Source organism: Equus asinus, chromosome 17, assembly GCF_041296235.1.
Source record: "Equus asinus isolate D_3611 breed Donkey chromosome 17, EquAss-T2T_v2, whole genome shotgun sequence".
Classification (NCBI taxonomy): domain Eukaryota; kingdom Metazoa; phylum Chordata; class Mammalia; order Perissodactyla; family Equidae; genus Equus; species Equus asinus.
Genome location: NC_091806.1, coordinates 47,647,501 through 47,666,462, shown reverse-complemented (window position 1 = coordinate 47,666,462; position 18,962 = coordinate 47,647,501). Strand labels below are relative to the sequence as shown.

The following is an 18,962-nucleotide window of genomic DNA, read 5'->3' as shown; positions in this document are numbered from 1 at the left end:
GCGCCTCTTCCCCTAAAGCTGCTGGTTGGCGTCTCAGAGACTAGACTTTACTTCTTTGAAAAACATCACTTAGGGGCTCCCAAATTTTGTCCTTTATTCTGGAGATTAAACTGTCTCTCCCTTGTAATCGTCAGTGTTCAACATTGGGGCAAATTGACAAGTAATTGGAAAATCTGAACGAAGGCGCTATGTCCCTGATCCACAAAGGACCTGAACGTAAATATCTTCCTCAGTGTTCTCGGTGATTATCACACGTTTTATAACTTTCCTGCACGTTAAGTCCTGGGCCTGATTCCGTCACAGAAACGCAGGGGACGGCTGGGTTGGTAGGTTTGCCCGTGATCACGGGGTTAGTGTATGCTTTGGGGTTGCAGACCCGAGCCTTTTGACCTCCAACCTCCCGCTCCTTCTAGAAGTTTCTCAATGGGGCCCTCTTGGCATTTTTTGGAGCAAGGTGGTTCTTCATTGTGCAGGACTGACCCCTGCACCGCTCAGACTCAGCATCCCTGGCCCACCCACTGAGTGGCAGTGGACGCCGGTCTCTGCGACCACCTGCATTGCCACACGGGTCCTCTGGGAGACAATTCCCAGCCTCTCCTCCACTCAGCAGTCCTCCACTCAGCATCCTTTCTGCCAGCCTCAGGGAGGGAGCCTCGGCCTTCCTTGGATGCTGGTGTCTAAGGAAACTTGAGTTAAGTGTCCATGTAGTTGGAGCCAGAGGCCAACAATGATGGCTGAGACAGGAACTGGTGAGTTATCAATGACCCCATATTCGGGCTTTTGACATTAGAGAGGGGCAGACGGAGCGTTCATGTGCACGCGGTTGGTGTTCCTGGGCGATGGCATCCGGGCTGCCTGCTGAACCAGCCTCATTGTTGAGCATAGCGGATCACCTTACTCAGCAAGGAGGAATGGACCTCGAGGCTGGAGGAGACAGCAGGAGGGCCCTTGGCATTCCCGGGCACACAGAACTGCCTCATAGAGAATTGGTTCCAGCCTCATATTCGGTCCAACCTCATTTATTTCTGAATGCTTCTACAGTGATAAAGCAAATTCTGGAGCTCCTGCTGATGGCTATGCAACAGAACATAATTTTAATTCAATAAAAATTAGAAGTCACACTTAGAAGCGGAGTTGACCTGGCGTTTGTTTCTGCTGGCTTATTGGCGAGCGGCACAGAAGGGACCTGGGCACGTGGCCGCGCTGTGTCACTCTGGTTCTTAGCGGCGATGTCACGATTTTGAAAGGTGTTTGTGATCGGTTTGTATCATCGACACTATCTAACTTTTTTGAAAATAAGCTCTGGTGGCAACTGATGTGATTTTTCCATAATCGCTCTCCTTTGTGGTGTGGGAGGGGTGGTGCCTGTTTTCAAAGCATTATGTTCGGGGCCAGCGTGGGCGGGATGGACTTTCTCATCAGTGAGGTGACCAGACGAGACAACCGCCCGTATCTAAAATGTCAGAGAGGGGTCCACATAAAAATTAAGTCACGCTGGGATGTGTTCAAGCTGTGCTTCTCAAAGTGTGTTCCCAGGGCCAGCAGCAAGAGCATCCCCTTGAAACTTGTGAGAAGTGAGGGTCTGGGGCCCAGACCTGACGAATCAGACACTCTCTCGGGAGGTGGCAGGGGTCAGCAGTCTGTGTCTTAATGAGCACTCGAGTTTGAGAAGCCCTGACAAGTGAAAGAACGGGCCGAGGCAAGAGGTGGTTATTGATCACGAGAAAGATGTCACAGGTACCGGAGTTTGAGTCAATGATGAGAGTTGAGGCCTCAGACACCAGTGGCTCCATCTGAGCGCTTCCCTTCTTATGTCTACCCAAGGGCTCCATCCAAGTGACAAGAAGCTCTTATTTTTCATCCTGTAAGGCCAGGGGTCCAGTGCTCAGAGAAACTACGAGGGCAGGACGGAAACACCTCTGCCATCTCTGGCCGGGTGCCCACGTGGGCTGCTTCAGGGGGCGTTCCACCTCACCTCTCCCGTGTCTTTGTCCTTCTCTGCAGAAATGCATTCGATTTAACCCGGACGCGACGGTGTGGGTTGCAAAGCAGCGGATTCTGTGTTCACTGAGCCAGAGCCTGAAGGACGTCCTGAACTACGGGCTGTTCCAGCCGGCGAGCAATGGGCGCGACGGCAAGTTCCTCGACGAGGAGCGGCTCCTGCGAGAGTACCCGCAGCCCACGGGCAAGGGCATCCCGTCCCTGGAGGTACCGGTTCTCGCTCACAGCCTGGACACGGCGGGGAGTGGGAGGGCCTTCGCTCACCTCCAGATTTGATTGGAATTGGGAAATGAACCCCAAATTAAGAAATCAGCTTTGGGTCTTGAGGTCGCCCCGGATTTTGTTGTGATTTGCCGACTGTTGTGCAAATTTCTCTCTGTTTTCTTAACATAGATTTGATGAATTTGTTGGAGACAGATCTTGATGTGAGCAAAGCCTCCGTCCTACTCAGGCTCGTGTCACTAGGACCTCTGAGTCCTGGCACGTGGGATGGGGCTTGCTTTCTGCTCCCCGAGTCAGTCTCCTGCCCTTGGGCATAGGGAGGCCAGCGGCCATCCCGCTGTTATCAACATCACGATTTCCTTTCTGCTTCTTGCTCGGGAAGTGACCCGTGGGCTGTCTGAGCCACTAGAGCCGGGCACACACTCCTGGGCCTGCCTCATGAAGGGGTTGATGCGGGAGCTGGGCAGGCTTGCACACGTCCACATAAAGTGCGAGCCCACTGCCTGCCATTCTGACCCTGGCTTGCTGCACCGCGCCTTGACATGCAGGATTTCCACATGAGACGTGAAGACGGTTACACAAGAGGCCAGGAAAGGAGTCATTTCTACGACTGCCCAACACATTGCTACCATTATTACGTGGTCGCATTCATTGCAGCTTAGTCAAATAGTGAGAGACTGTGAGTGTGGACGGTAGCTGGCATCTGAGCGATCCAAGGGGGTTCTATGACATTCTCAGTGACTGGAGATTACTCCGAAGTCAGGCGTGTCGTGGATACGAATTCAGAACCCGAGTACTCCCTCATGTGCACATTTCTGGGTCTGATGGCGACTTGGAGGCCACGGTTGTTGGGGGTCTCCGTTTAGGGGGAACGTGTCAGACCAGGGAGAGGATTTTCAGTGGCGGAAGAGGCGGGATGCCACTTGCAAGCTGTTCTGGCCTCTGTTTGCTCGTCTGTCAAATGGGTTTTCGTTGAAAAACCGCTTATTGGGATCGGCTATATGCCAGACACTTTCCAGGCGTGTCCGACGTGCACAAGACAGTCTAGGTCTGGTCGTCGGAGCCTCCACTCCAGTGGAAGGTGACAGATCAGGAACAGTGAAGAAACAGTTCATTTCTGGGGCTGATAATTTGGGTAGTGACAGTAAAACAGGAGGAGAAGAGCGGGAAGTCCAGAGCCTGCTCTGATCAGAAGGCCTCTTAGAGGCTGATCTGAAGGCCCTTTATCGCCTGTGCCCCACCCCCTGAGAAACGGACAGGACAAGGCGTGTGAAGCACCGGGTGACCCGGGCAGGGCTGTGTCATGCCTTCTAGAACAGCGGGCATGAGTGTCCCCTTTCTGATGTCCCCATGGGAGCCGAGGCGAGAAGTTTGCATGAGAGCATCCTAGTCCTGAGTTCACGGCCCCACGTGGGTGCATGGGCTGCAGTATCAGATGGACTTGGTCCAGCCCTGGTCACTGTGCAACCTTGAGCACCTCACCCGGCCTCTCTGAGCCTCAGATTCCCAGCTGTGAAATTGGGGGGTTGTTAGCCCCGCCGTCTTGGGTGGCCGTGAGGCTTAAATGAAGGATTCCACAGAGCAGCGCGGTTGGCAATGGGCGAGTGTCCCATGGTGGCGTTGCAGCTGCTGTGTCATTAGCTGTCACTGCCATGAAGGAGCCATTTATCCTTCCACTCATTCGTCTCCTTGGGCCACTGTCCTGCCAGAGCGTCCACTGCACAGAGCTGAGGCGGGCCTGGAGATCAATGCATGAGGGGCAGGCGAGGTGCTGAGCTCTTTGCCTTGGTGACTCCAGAAAAATATGGTTGGCTAACTGTACGTAGGAAGTGCTGGGAAAACAGCCAGCAGAGGGTGTGGTTTTGAGCCTGCGTCCCTCTGGTAGCCACGAACTGTGAAGATTAGTGACTCTGCAAGTGGACTCTCCTCCTCGGTACTTACCTTCCTGCCGAGAGGTGCCATGAGCCCCAGCTTGTTTCCTTATAACTGGAAAAAGTACCCATCGATTTGCGTTCTTTTGGACTTTCCAAGTTTAGGCACATGATAGTGAATGCTGTCACACTCCTGACGTGACTCTTGGTGGCTTCTGAAACCACCACAGATGCAAGGGGTGAAGGGTTTCTTAGTGGTCCCAGGAGGTGGGACAGACAACGTGCTGTCCTGGTCGAATCTAGAATCAGGCAGAAATCCCAAAACGGGACTGGATCTCCTCGGGCCAGTTCAGTTCAGGAGGATAGACCTCTGTGGTTCACGACACCACGTGTTACCCAGGAACCATGTGCCCCTGGAGTTTCACAGAAATTTCTGATTTCACTGCGGGTTTATTTTGGCACTTAAAAAAAATCAAGTTTCGGTCTGTGCAACAAAGGCATGTTGTGTGATGTCGAATTAGCTGTCTTGTTTGGGGCAGGGGGGAAAGGAGAGTAAGGTGGTCGCTTGGACGCTTTATCTGGGTTCAGACTTTCTGGTTCAGGATCGGGTTACCCCCTGCCCTGCACCTGCGTTTCACGTGGGGGTGTTGTCACTCCCCCTGTGCTTGTTGGAACACCTTAGGGTGTGATGGTATTGGCAGAAGCCAGGGGAGGGGTAAAGCAGCATCGGGCCAGGGCTGGTTCCCTGCCAGGAAGCCCACACTCAGTCCTCGGGCCACCTGGGAGCTTGGTGTTGTTATGACCATGCGACAGATAAGGAAACTGAGTCTGAGATGGGACAAGCGTCCAGCCCAAAGCTACTCCGATGACAGGACAGTGGTGGGGTTGGGAATGAAACAGATGCCTCAGCTCAAAACCTCGGCGACTCCCAGACTGTTGGCCTCTTTCCCAAACCTCCGTAGCATCTCCAGCGCATTTTTCTTCCGAAGGGGTCAGGGCACCTGGGAGAGGCGAGGACGCGTTAGGTAGATGTGCCTGGGAATCAGGAAGCTGACCGTGACCCCAGTGCTGCTTCTCGGGCAGCACATGACGACGTCTGAGCAAAATGCGCTCCTCGGTTCCTACGATGTGATTTCCAGTTCAAGGGAGGCACTGCTGTTCAAGGGGGTGACCCGCAGCCCCAGAGTCCCGGGCAGAAGCTGCAGGTGCCAGAGGAGGTGGCTTCACCATGCCGGGGCTTCCAATGCCTGCTTTCATAAAGGTTGACGATGCAGAAGGAAACTCAGGCGTGTGAAGCAGCATCCTCATTGCTGACGGGACCTCGCTGCTGACAGGCAGATGCCCACGCAGGAGCCGGGGTCTAGTAATGCTGAGCAGGGCTGGACGTGGCCAGCAGCCACGCTTTTCCACCGGAGGATCTTGACTCCTCCCTTAGGCTGCTCTTGTTTCTTTTTATGGCTTTTTAGCCAAATGGCTGCAGAATCTCGGCAAAGGTTATTCTTATGATGTCGTGGGCCCAGGAAAGGGCCTCTTGGTCTCTGAACAGCTCGTGAAATACTCACTTGGTTTTCTTTTTTTCCTGTTTCTGTGCCAGTTTCGATACAAGAAGCGGGTGTATAAGCAAGCCAATCTGGACGAGAAGCAGTTGGCCAAGCTGCACACAAAGGTAAGTGGGGACGGTTGTCACCTACGCTCCTGGAGTTGGGTCGTCTCGAGTTATCGTCTTCAGAGACGAGGGGAGGTCTTGGGCAGAGGGTTCCTCTTCCTGCGAGATGCTGACACGCCACCTACTGTGTCCCTCTTGTGGCGAGGGGTGGGGTGGGGCTGTGCTGGTGGACCAGGCCCACCTCATGCTGCCCGAGACCCACCTGCCAGCCGGGAAGCAGGGTGAGTTGCTTTGTGAAGCTGGTGGGGGCTCAGGCAGGGGAGCAAATCGGACTGGATGTTCCAGAAGGTTCCTCGAAGGCAGCGGCTCTGAAGAAGGGTGGCATTTGGAATCCCACCAGGATAGGGAAAGGCGTGCACATTGTGTCCTGGGCTGCCTGGGCAACCTCCCTGGTGTTGCCCACGTGGGCCTGACTTCACCACGCAAATGAAACACACCCTCCCCACGGCACCTAGAAGGGCTCCGCCAGAGCCCCCCCCACCTCAGTACCACTGTCGTCCCCTCCGTGTGATGAAAATACAGTAGATGACAACTTGTAAGTGAAATAGTGTCACTTAGTAGAGTGGAACCCTTCTGGGTGTTTCTGGGAGGAGGGGGGCGCCGTTCTTTCTCAGCCATCGCTCCCGAAATCAAAGACAGCAGTGAAGTAGTTTTCCACTGCTGTCGCTTGGGTACAAAGCTGGTTAATGTGCTCTTTGCATAAACAGCACAGATGTGGGCAGCAGGGGAGTGAAGGAGGGTGTGAAGGCAAAGAACCGTGGGCCGCGCTCCATGGAGCGCTCAGCTCCTGGCTGGACATACTGTGCGCACCGTGCCCAGGGAGCCCCTGCTGCTGGGCGGGTACTCCGTGGGCCGGCACGCCGTGGGCACGCCTGCACTTGGTCAGGGGTGCTGTGCAGGTCCAAGGGGATACTGGAGCAGGAGCACGTGGTGGGCGCCTCCCTTAACACCGAGGAGGATGTGTGATACTTGAGGATGCTCGTGGATGCCCCACTCCGGAGAGCCTGTAACTCTCCGTGCAGAGCACAGGGAAAGCCAGAGTCGGGCAACTGCCTGGGCGGCCTCCTGAGCTGGCCCTCATGCTGTCCAGGTGAGCTCACCTGTGGCTGTGAGCTCAAAGCAGGGCCCTCTGTTTTCTTCCCCTCATTTCATCCAGGGTGGACGTGTGGGTTTTTATTACATCCAACAGCTTAGAATGTGCAATTATCATTATTTATTTTTGGGCTCAAATTGTCCAGATGGGGCCAGTGGTGGCCTTTTCCCTGGCTCTCTGCCCCCTGGCATGTCCCCACCGTCCTTTGAGCCTTGATGATTTGCTGGCACAGCAGGATGCTGGGGCTCCTCTTGCACATTCCCGCCCCAGCCCTGGAATCCGCCTGGATGGTGGTGTTTAGACCCCGAGGTCTGGACACTTCTGGTTTTTCTGATTACCCTCAGATGTGTAGATAGAAATGTGTTTGTGAATTTTTTTTAAATGTCAGTGAGTAAATAGCAGTGACGGTGATAAGTGAAACCAAGTGTATCCTGTGTCTTTGGGCGTTTGTGAATTTCTAGTCCTGAAATATATGGAAACCATGCAGGTGGAGATCAGACGTGCAGGCCGGCTGGAGGGTCCAGGGGCTGCCAGCGTTGAAACCGCCGTTGCTCCCTGTCCAGCGTGTTTGGGGAGAGATGTGGAGTGGGGGCAGAGAACTCGGCCACAGAGAAGAGTTAGATTTCTCAGACAGAGGCGTGTGGGATACTGCACTTATGGTCGTATAGCCCAGGCTGTCTGCCTGATGGCCCGGAAATCATTATTTTTCTTACAGATGAGGCTGAGAAAGGCTGGGGAAACATCTTTCCCGGTCAAGGTTGACCCACTGATCACTTTGATCTCCTTCACCCTGAGTCTCTCGCTGACCAGGTTTCCCTGTTTCTGCCCGTGTGGCCACAGAGTTAACCCGAAGGTGGATTAACCTGAGTGAGCGTTGCCCTATCTGCTTTCCATTGTGGCTGCCAGCCTGGGGATTGGAACACAAATGCCAGTCTTTGGGCCTCGCTCGCTGGGGTCAGAAGGTCTGGAGTGGACCCTGGAAACTGGTTTCTCAAAGCGGTCCGGGTGGCTCCTTCTTTTGAGAGTGAAAGAAAGAACATCCCAAGGCGCTTGGCAAGGACGGCGAGCGGTGAGGATTTCTAGAACATTCATCCAGGACAGGCTGAGTGTGTGGGCCATGCGCTGGACTCCATGCTGGCCCAGGGGTTCCAGACACAGAGAAGCCGCTGCTTGGCGAGCCCCGGGGTCGGCAGTGGGCCCCCATCAGGGGGCGGCTCTCCCGGCATGGGGGAGGCCAGCGTGCACCCCGTCAGGAGCCTTCCTGTGGCCTGCAAAGACATTTCTGGTTTTTAATTTTTCTCTTTAGACCAATCTGAAAAAATGCATGGATCATATTCAGCACCGTGCAGTGGAGAAGATCGTCAAGATGCTGGAACGAGGCCTGGATCCGAATTTCCATGACCTGGAGACTGGAGGTGGGTGCTGGCTTTGTTGAAGCACGGCTTCCGTTAGGAACGGTGATTCCGCTGTTCAGATGCCACGTGCGTATGCAGCATTGACGCCTTACGTGGTTTTTAAAAGGGCTTGCTCACTTCTGTGTGAGTTCTGGGTGTGACTATGATTGCTCCCATGACGTCTCTCCAGCCAGCGTGGCACCTGGCACATAGTAGGTCCTCAATACCTAGCTGTTGAATAAGTGACGAATGAATGACGGCATGCACGGAGCTGCTGTGTGGCAGCCTGGGGAGACACGCAGGCACATGCAGCCATCTTGCTCCCCCGCTGGAACCGGATTCCGTGTGCGTGCGGCCGCTAACCACGGGCGGGCTCAGGGGGCTCAGGGATCCCCAACCTCGGCAGTCTTGACTGATGTTAGGGGCTGCATAGTAGTCTTTTTTTTTTTTTTTAACAATTCCAAATGAGCACTAACTTTTATTTAATCTTATCTCTTCCCCTTTTTTCAGTTTTATTGAGATATAGTTGACACCTAACATTGTATTCATTATAAGGATACAATGTAATGTTCGACCTGTGTTTATATTGTGAAATGGTCCCCACAATAAGTCGGGCGAACACCCATCAACATGCTTAGTGATGAATTTTTTTTTTCTTGTGATGCGAACTTTTAAGATCTACTCTGTCAGCAACTTTCAAACATATAAGACAGTCTTGTAACATGTAGCCCCATGCTGTGCATCAGGACTTAGTTATTTTATACCTGGAAGTTTGTACCTTTTGACCCCCTTCACCCGTTTCCTCTGCCTCCCGCTCCCCACCTCTGCCAACCGCCAGTCTGTTCTCCATTTGTGTGAGTTCCGTTTTTTCAGATCGCTCGTGTGAGATCGTACAGTATCTGACTTCCTCTGTCTGACTTGTCTCGCTGAGCATAATGCCCTCAAGCTCCATCCATGTTGTTGCAAATGGCAGGATTTCCTTCTTTATGGCTGAATAGTATTCCATTGCGGGGCTGGACAATTCTTGATGGTGGGGGGGCTGTCCCGTGCATTGTGGGATGTTTACAGCATGCCTGGCTTCTGCCCACGAATGCCAGTGGTAACCCTCCAGTTGTGACAACCAAAAGTGTCTCCAAACATCACCCAGTATCTCTCCCCTGGGGGTGGAAGCACCATAGCTCTAGGTGAGAGCCCTGTGCCACTGGGACGTGCTGAGCTTGGCCGGCCGAGGGTTGGCTGTCGTGGGGAGCCGAGAGCCGCTCAGCAGAGGGTCTCCATGGCAACTTGGAGTGTTCACCTGGGCAGGTGAGTTACCCTGGGCTACGGAACATTCCTCTTGGACTCAGCAAGTGGGATGGGCTGAGTCCGCCCCCACCCCGTGTCCTTGTCACCTATACATGTCCCACCTCACAGTTATTAAGCGCACAACAAATGCATTAGTCAGCTGGAGAAGGGAGCTTTCTCATCATTTGTGGGGGCTCCTCTGACCCCTAAAGCTGGGGGTTCCCCACCTGCTGCTCATCCAGCTGTGCACTTCCCCATCTGAGCTCAGGACGTAGTCGCCATTAACTCCGGTGTCTCCTAACTTGAACCGCAAGCCGCGTGAGAGCGGGCATGCCAGCTTGTCTCTGACGGGAGCTTCGGCGCCTGAGATGCTGGGGGACAGGACAGTGCAAGCGTGCATGGAGGGGGGACGTGCTCAGAGGCCTGACTGAAGACGAGCAGGGTACCCACCCAGGAGCCGTGTGGTGCCTGCAGGGGCCCCAACCTTGCAAGGTCAGGGAATGACGGGGAGCCCCCGGGGCTGGGGAGCCAAAAGGAGGGTGTGTAGCAGGCAGCGGGCGATGGCCCCCAGGCCTGTGCGGCGAGTCTGGATGGGGAATGGGGCCAGGCGCAGGGTTTGACCTTCTGGAAGCAGGTGGCAGCAGGTGTGGGGCAGGCGTCGGCAGTTCCGATCCCATGGGGGAGGATGCAGAGTTGAGCTGAGGGGGGAAGCCGAGCCCCAGGGCTAGGGGGGCTCACAGCGAGCGCGTGTGGCCGTGCTCCTGGCACCACGGTGAGCTGCCTACTCTTCTTCTGGCTCATCGCCTGGACTGGCTCCCGTCTCCCTTCTGTCTGTCAGCGTGATGTAGGCCCCAGCACACGGATCCGTGGATTCTGGAGCAGGAGCCTGAGTCTTCGGGAACATTCACAGACCTTAGCCGGGCCTGGTGTCTGAGGTTCCTCGACCCGGATTCTCTCCTTCAGGCCAGCCTTTGGCCTGGGCCGCCACCAGCCTGGCCTCATCCATGGCCATTTTTGGATGATTACACGAGGCTGGGCCGCCTCTCTCTCCTGCCCTGACCAGCAGTGGCGGGAGGTGAGGGAGGGTCCGCTCTGGGCTGCCCTTCTTCCTGGACGACCCCTCTCATCGGCCCCTTCCCATCGTGTGCCAGGCCTCCCCACCGCTTCCATCACCACAGCTGGTGTCTTCTGGATTCCAAGGGCTAGAAATGACTGTCATTCCCGAGCAGACCCCAGCTCAGCTTCTAAAAACACATCAGCACAGGCTCTGAATTATTTTGAAGCAGAAGTCTATGGCTCTTTCTCTCGGCCCCGCCTGGAATTAAAACCCACCGTGTGTGTGATTACGGACAGAATCAGTGCCAGAGCAGTTACACAGAGCAGCGACTCAACAATGATAAGAACAGAAGTGGGACCTTAAGAACTCAAATAGAAATGGCTTGGGAGCAGTGATCCATCGAGAAGGTGGCGTGGCATTAACCTCCATCTTTTCTGAAATATTCCCGGGACGACGGCCTGTGCGCTAATTGACTGATCAGAAAGGAACAGCCAGTTAACTCTGAGTCAGGGAACTCTGAAAGGAACAGAAACCCATTTTCCCCTCAAGTCCACGTGCTTGGCTCCCGACAAAGCGCGCAGAATTAGCAGCCGGCGTTCCAACATGCAGAGGACACTTGGCACGCGCTCAGCCGAGGGGCCAGAGCCGGCCCTGGGAGGAAAAACGCACGTCTTCATGTTCGCGTCTAAGGTGGAGCATCAGGGGCCTGGTGACACGTATGAAACATCAGTCAGTGCAGCACGGTGACCCCTGAATTGGGACTAGTCAAGGTGAGCCTGCCCAGGTTGCAGGGGACCCGGCCCCAGAGAATCCCAGGGGGGTCATGTGTTAGCTCGGGCTTCTCCACGGCTGGCTGCACAGATGAGTGAACCTCTCTGAACCCCGTCTCCTCGTCTCCTCGATCAGGTGACAGTACCTCCAGGGGCGGACATTGGAGCAACAGAAGTTCAGTGTTTCACACATGGAGTCATCCGTAGTAGGGTCTCCAGAAAGTTCTGTCACGTCAGGTCACAACGGAACCTCAGTAGATGCTTTCTTTTTCCTTGTTTTGGACCCAGAGGGAGAAAAACAGGGGCTGTCTTCCGTGGGCCTCAGACAACAGGTAGTGTGACCAACATGTCCAGTTTTCCTGGGATGGGCCTGGTTTGCACACCGGAAGTCCAGGAAGGCCCTTGGTCCCAGACAAAGTGGCACAGTCACTCACCTCCCTCAGTCCTCATGGGTCCCATGAAGCAAGCCATCTTTGTGGGGCCAGTGACCTCGGAGGAGCTGGAAGCTCTGAGAGTGGAGTTGGTTGCCAGGTCACCGGCGAGGGAGGAGGCGAGCCTGGGCCTGCGTGCCCGCGGACTCCAGGGCCCACGCTGTCCTCTCCGGGTGGAAAGGAGGTAGGGTCGTTGGTGGTCTCTCTTCTCGCATGCCGTGCCTGGCTGGACATGGCCGTGGTGGCCCTGGCAGGTGCAGAGGGTCCAGGACTGGAGGGCCTGTGGTCGCCGAGCAAGTTCTGCTCGTGGTCCCCGGAGGGAGTTGCATGCTGCCACTCCAGGCGATCCCAGGGCGGCGGGAAGAGCTGACGCGCGTCCCTTTTATTCCAGACACTGCGCTGCCGTCTTCCGACAGCTAAGGCTTGTTCTCATGTTTTAGCAGTTCCACGCTGAGTTCGGTGCAACTTTTCAAGCAGAATCTGGCTGAAAACGAGGCTTCTTCACTTGCTGTGCAGAGAGTTTAATGCAGTCGGCTTCCTAAGCACAGAAAATGCCCTAATGCCTGGCCCCTGGCCCGCGTCCCTGCACTTGAGCTGTGCGGTCCTCAGGCGCTTCTGGGCTGCACGTGGGGGCCCCAGTGGGAGGAAGCAGCCCTTCTGATGGCGGGGCGCACAGGAGATAATTAAATCCCAGAGGAGGGGCTGGCCCAGTGGCACAGTGGTTAAGTGTGCACGTTCCGATTCAGCGGCCTGGGGTACGCTTGTTCGGATCCCAGGTGCGGACATGGCACCACTTGGCAAGCCATGCTGTGACAGCCATCCTACGTATAAAGTAGAGTAAGATGGGCACGGATCTTAGCTCAGGGCCAGTCTTCCTCAGCAAAAAAAAAAAAAAAAAAAAAAGGATTGGCAGCAGATGTTAGCTTAGGGCTGATCTTCCTCAACAACAACAACAAAAAATTTTAATCTCAGAGGAATGACCTGTCAATTAAAACAAAGCAGCCTGTCTTAGTACAACCAACTGTCTGGTACCTGGTCTAATGGAAATTTTATTAAGTAGTGATGAAAGCAGCGTAAAAAAAATAAAGACTCTCCCACCAGGGTCTCGGGCTCGTCTCCTGCTATGATTGGAACCTCGGAAAGAAGACAATGGTGTTTCGAGCCCCGAAAAGGGAGTCAAACTAACCTTTGGAGCAGAACTTGGCTTTTATTTCATTCTGTGTTCCCAAACTTGAAAAAGGCCCAGGCACAACAGGGTGGGGTGGGGAGGACGCTGATAAAGCTGGAAAGGTCTCTCATCTCTTGCAGTGTCTGGATGGGAAGGGAAAAGCAGAACACCCATTGATGGAGCTGATCTTGCCTGGCACCTGTGACGCGTCTAGACTTCGTTTATGAGATCCAGTTACTCAGTGAGGTTCCAGGGTGGTGATGGCTGGTCAGCGTGTCAGGCTGGTTTTATCCGTCGTCTGTGCAGAGATGTGCCTGGTTCTGCCGCGTGTCGCTGCAGCGGGCTCCGGGGGGAGTCCCTCCTCAGCTCCCACGTGGTCCAATAGGAAGGTTTCCCGGACACTCTGGGTCCCTGTACACTGGGCAGTGCCTGTCTGAGAACAGAAGGGGCTTGTTTGATCTGTGCCATGGCCGGTGGTCCATGTCTGGCTCTTGCCGTGGCCCCAGAATGAGTCCTTATGTGAAAGTCCCCAGAAATAACAGCACCTGGGAACAGCGGGCTGCTCCAGGCTGTGTGGATCTGGGGCCTCGTGAACGTGGGTCTGCAGGGGGTCAGGGACGCACAAATTACTCAGTGCGGATGAAGTCAGCTTGAAGACGACGGGGTCACTGACTCCCTGGGCCGCCACCGAACATGTCTGAGTACACTTGGCTTGTCGGGCGCAGCTCCTGCTACAAAGAGACCTGCTTTTAAGCCAAAGCTCCAGTAGCATGCCCAATTATTTCAGAACATTTCTTGTTGATGTCCCGCCGTGCTTCAGAAAGGATTCTGGTGACTCATAAAGGTGCCATATGTTAAGTAAGGAAAGGAGGTAGAAGGAAAACTAGTGAGAGTGACGTGGAGGCAGGGATGAGGGCCCCCACGAGCCAGCCTTGGCATTGGGGACATCTGCCCGAGCTGGCCGGAGGGACAGGAGGTCCGTGCGAGAGCTCCTCGCAGTGACCCAGGACGTGCACACACAGCCTCGGGTGAGCAGTGTCCCCAGCAGCATTTTCACATTAAACCGTCACCTGCAACCTGAGCCTTGATGTGGTTCTTTTAATACTTAAAAAAATTATTATGTTAGAGCAGGTTTAGATTTACAGAATTATCGTGAAGTTAGTACAGAATGTTCTTCCATACTCTGCACCCATTTTCTCCTATTATGACCATCTTACACGAAGAGGGCACATTTGTTACAATTAATCAACCAATATTGACACGTTATCATGAACTAAAGTCAGTACTTTTTTTGTATTTCATCAGTAGTTACTCACTATCCTTTTTCTGTTCCAGGGCCCCACATGGCACTCAGTCGTCTTGTCTCCGTAGGCCCCTCTTGGTTGTGAGAGTTTCTCAGACTTTCCCTGTTTTTGGCGACCTTGACAGTTTTGAGGAGGACTGGGCAGGTGTTTTAGAGAGTGTCCCCATATTGGGACTCGTCTGATGTTTTTCTGAGGATTAGACTGGGGTGTGGGTTGTGGGAGGAAGGCCACAGGGGTACAGTGTCCTTGTCATCCCATCGTATCAGAGCACGTGCCGTCCACATGGCCTGTGACCGTGAGGCCCACCTGCTCACCTGGCTGAGGTGGGTGTCAGCTCTCCTCACTGCGAAGTGACTCCTTTCCCCCCTTTTTTGTGCTGTCCTCTTGGGAAGGATGTCACTAAACACAGCCCACACCCGAGGGCTGGGGAGTTCTGTCCCACCTCCTTGAGGGCAGAGTAGCAACAGCAATTATTTGCAATTCTTCTGCGAAGGAGATTTGTCTCTTCTCCCCCATTTATTTGTTTATTAGATCGGTGGTTTTTGTCAGTATGGACACATGGATGTTTAATTTATAATATGAACTATAATCCAGTACTACTTTACATATTTTGTTGCTCAAATTGCTCTGGCTTTGGCCACTGGGAGCTCTTTCCGTTGGTTCCTGTGTCCCTTTGACATACCCCATCAGTGTGGGTTATTATTATTATTATTTATTATTATTTTGACCACTTTCTTACTTCCGGTACTAGAAGGTACTCCAGGCTCATCTTGTTCTGAGGCTTGTGTTTTTGCTTGCTCAGAATGTCCTATGCTTTCTAAATTCCTGGTCTAGTGGGCTGCATTTGTCTGCGTCAAACCACATTAGTACAGTTGTGTGCGTGTGTGTGTGTGTGTGTGTGTGTGTGTGTGTGTCTTTTATTGCCCAAGGCTTTAGTTGTGAGAGAATCAGAGCCCATGGACCCCTTCTCAGAGCCTGTCCTTGATTTTGCAATTGGAAAGATGAAAGTCACAAGTTCTCACCTGTGCCTTCTCTCCACCCTGGTTGACCGCGGGCCCCATAGCTCCTTACCCTCATGGTCCCTGTCAATGGAACCAACAGCCCCAGGGCGCCTGTCTGGGAGCAAGAGCCATCCACTTTTAAATTGTTTGACCTTGAAGCACTTCCCGGATGCTTATAGCCTCCACTGGCCTCTGTGAATGGCGTAGTTCCCTCAGGGGAACCGTGAACCTGGGTGCACCGCTGTACCTGGAACCCTTGGAAATTCTGCCCGTGTGGGCCGAACAAGGCCCGATCTGATAACTTCATAAAACCAGCCAGACCTCCTTTTGGTAACAGAGATTTTTGTCTGGAATACGAGGCCCCACGTCTTTTTACTCAAGTCTGCTCTTCACCTTGTCTCCTTGTTGATTTCCTCCCAGAAAAGTGAGTTGTGCCTGTTTCTTCATGTCCATTTCCGATCACAAATCTGTATTCCCAGAGCCCGTTTGGGACTGTCTCTCCTCCCGCACATTTGGTCCCCGAAACCAGAGTCAGGGAGAAGGTGAGGAGGATGATGGTGGTGGTTGCATTTGTGGCAAATGGCGGGAGATGCCCGGATGACTCCCTCGGCTGTGGGCTGACTTGGGGAGCAGTTGCCAGAATGCTCAGCGGTGCTGACAGATCGGGGGACCCCCTCACCCTCCATACTTGCCTCGTGGCGTCGGAGGCCCATGGGCCGTTTGGACGAGCCTCGCGTGCTGGTCTGGAACTCTTCACGGGGAAGCGCCCTGCTCGTGGGGCCCGTGGCTGTACGCAGGAAGATACTGTAGCTCTCTTCTCTTTCATGGTCGGGGCGGGTACTAATCAGATATTCTAGTGGACAGCGAGTCCCCATTTTAAGCTTTGGGGGAGATTTTTTGATTTTGTATGACCCACTTGTGTTGAAATACATTCATGTCCCACATAATGACGTTTCAGTCAACGACAGACCGCATATACGGCGGTGGTCCCGTAAGATTAGTACGATATAGTCTAGGTGTGTCGTAGGCTGTACCATCTAGCTTTGCGTAAGTCACTCTGTGATGTTCGCACAAGAACGAAATTGCCTAATGACGCATCTCAGAACGTGTCCGTGCCGTTAAGTGATGCCTGACTGTGTTTAACCCTCAACAATTGAATGCAGATTATTGCCAGAGGCTCTGCTGTGTCCATGTGGGAGCTGCCCACTCTGAAAAGTGATTCCTTTGCCCTGGCCACCTGCCTGCCCCACTGTCTGTGATGCCTGGGCGGTGAGTGGCTCCCTCCCCGTGCGCTCTGCAACCCCAGGTGCTCGAGGCGGGGTGGAGGGCCGAGTTAGGGCGCAGGGCTCCTATAGTCCCGCGAGCAGATACGGCAGGTGGTGTGGTCCTTGTGGACACGTGTCAACCGGTGGTCTCCAGAGTGTGAACTTCGGAATTATCAGAGAACCTTCACCTAGAAGATGTGTTGGACTCGCCTTCTCTGTCCTTTCAGAGGAGGCGCAGGTGGTCCATCAGGGTTGGGGGGAAAACACTGCACTGTCCAGCTACCCTTTTAAAAACATTTATCTATGTGCAGTTCATAACTTATTTAATATATGAGTACCACAGGGTGGGTATAATTTTTTATTAAAAGTTTTATTAAGATATAATTTACATGCAACCGAATTCAATTTTTGTTTTCTTTTAAGGATTTATCGAGAGCTATTTCATATGCCATAAAGTTTAGCCAAAGTGTACCTTTAGTGGTTTGTTAATAAGCACACAGAATGAGCACCGTCACCGCTATCTGGTTTTAGTGCTTTCATCACCCCGAAGAGAAAGCTGGTACCCACTAGTGGTCCTTTCCCTTTTCCTCCCACTCCCCACCCCCGGGCCCTGGAATCCACTCACCTGCTTTCTGTCTCTTTGGATTTGCCTGTTCTGGACACTTCGTATAGCTGGACTCGCACAACACGTGCCCGTTGGTGTCTGGTCTCGTTCACTCAGCGTAGTGATTTCAAGGTGTGTTCACGCTGTGGCGTGTGTCGCTGCTTCCTTCCTTCTTAGGGCCGAATAGCATTGCACTGGGGATCATCCCTTTGTTCACCCACTCATCAGTTGACGGACATTTGGAGTCGTTTCCACTTTTTGGCTATTGTGAATAATGCTGCTGTGAGCATTCTTGTGCAAATTGTGCAGACACGTGTTATCATTTGTCTCGTGTGTACACCTGGAGGTGGAATTCCTGGGTCATACGATAGCTCTGTGTTGAACCTTTTGGGAGCAGTCAGAAAGCTTTCTAGAGCGGCTGCACTATTTCATACACCACCAGGGGTGCACGAGCATTCCCATTTCCCCACTTCCTCACCAATGTTTACTGTTATCTTTTATTAATGAGTCTGAATGAGTCTTAATGAGTCTGAAGTCTTATCTCATGGCGGTTTTATTTGCTTTTCCCTAATGACCAATAATATTGAGCATCTTTTCAATTGCTTATTGGCCTTTTTTTTTTTTTTTGAGGAAGATTAGCCCTGAGCTAACATCTGTTGCCAATCCTCCCCTTTTTGCTGAGAGAGATTGGCCCTGAGCTAACATCCATGCCCATGTTCCTCCACTTTATATTTGGGACGCCTGCCACAAGATGGCTTGATAAGCAGTGTGTAGGTCCACACCTGGGATCCGAACCTGTGAACCCCACCTGCCGAACTGGAACATGCAAACTTAACCACTGCACCACCAGGCCGGCCCCCAGCTTATTGGCCATTTTTAAACCTTTGGGGATGTGTCTATTTGGATCCTTTGCCCGTATTTTTGATTGGGTTATTGGTCTACTATTGTTGAGTTGTAAGAGTTCTTTATATATTCTGGGTACAAGTTTCTTATCAGATACATGGTTTGCAAATATTGTCTCCCATTCTGTGGATTGTCTTTTCACTTTCTTTTTTTTTAAGGTATGCTTTTTGGTGAGGAAGATTGGCCCTGAGCTAACATCTGTTGCCAATCTTCCTCTCTTTTTTTTCTCCCTAAAGCTCCAGGACATAGTTGTATATTCTAGTTGTAGGTCCTTCTACTTCTTCTATGTGGGACACCACCACAGCATGGGTGGATGAGCGGTGTGAGGGTCCACGCCCAGGGTCCAAACTGGCAAACCCCATGTTGCCCAAGGGAGCACACAAACTTAACCACTCAGCCATGGAGCTGGCCCCCTCACTTTCTTAATTGTATATTTAATGTAGAAAAGTTTTTAATTTTGATAAAGTCCAATTTATCTATTTGTCTTTTGTTGCTTGTGCTTTTGGTGTCATATCTGAAAAAAATTGTCTGACCCGGGGTCACTAAGATTTACTCCTGTGTTCTCTTCTACACATTTTATAGTTTTAGCTCCTACACTTAGGTGTGTGATCCATTTTGAGTTACGTTTTGTATACGGTGTGAGGTAGGGCTCCGACTTCATCCTTTTGCATGTAGAAATCCAGTTGTCCCACCACCATTTGTTAAAAAGACTATGATCTTTCCCATGGTTGTGTATAACTTACACTTGAAGGGATAGACCCAGATAAGGTAGACACCAGCATTTTTCTTTGTTTGCCTGTTTGCTGATCACATACCTAATAAGGTGGGAGAACCGTGCTCTAGGGCTGTGTATCTTAGACATGACGTCTGTGGTGACCTGGGAATCTTGTTAAAATGTCAATTCTGATTCTGTAGATCTGTGTGGGAC

The 18,962-nt window shown here is 52.8% G+C and overlaps 1 protein-coding gene across 2 annotated transcripts in view; it reads left to right on the top strand.

Annotated features, from left to right (window-relative positions):
• SHANK2 (SH3 and multiple ankyrin repeat domains 2) overlaps positions 1-18,962 on the top strand; it is a 559,575-nt gene that overhangs the window by 91,758 nt on the left and 448,855 nt on the right. For both annotated transcript variants that reach the window (XM_070488373.1, XM_070488372.1), the window contains 3 exons: positions 2,005-2,208; positions 5,689-5,760; positions 8,160-8,268. In XM_070488373.1, the coding sequence (XP_070344474.1) occupies positions 2,005-2,208; positions 5,689-5,760; positions 8,160-8,268 (385 nt within the window). The remainder of the gene's footprint in view (positions 1-2,004; positions 2,209-5,688; positions 5,761-8,159; positions 8,269-18,962) is intronic.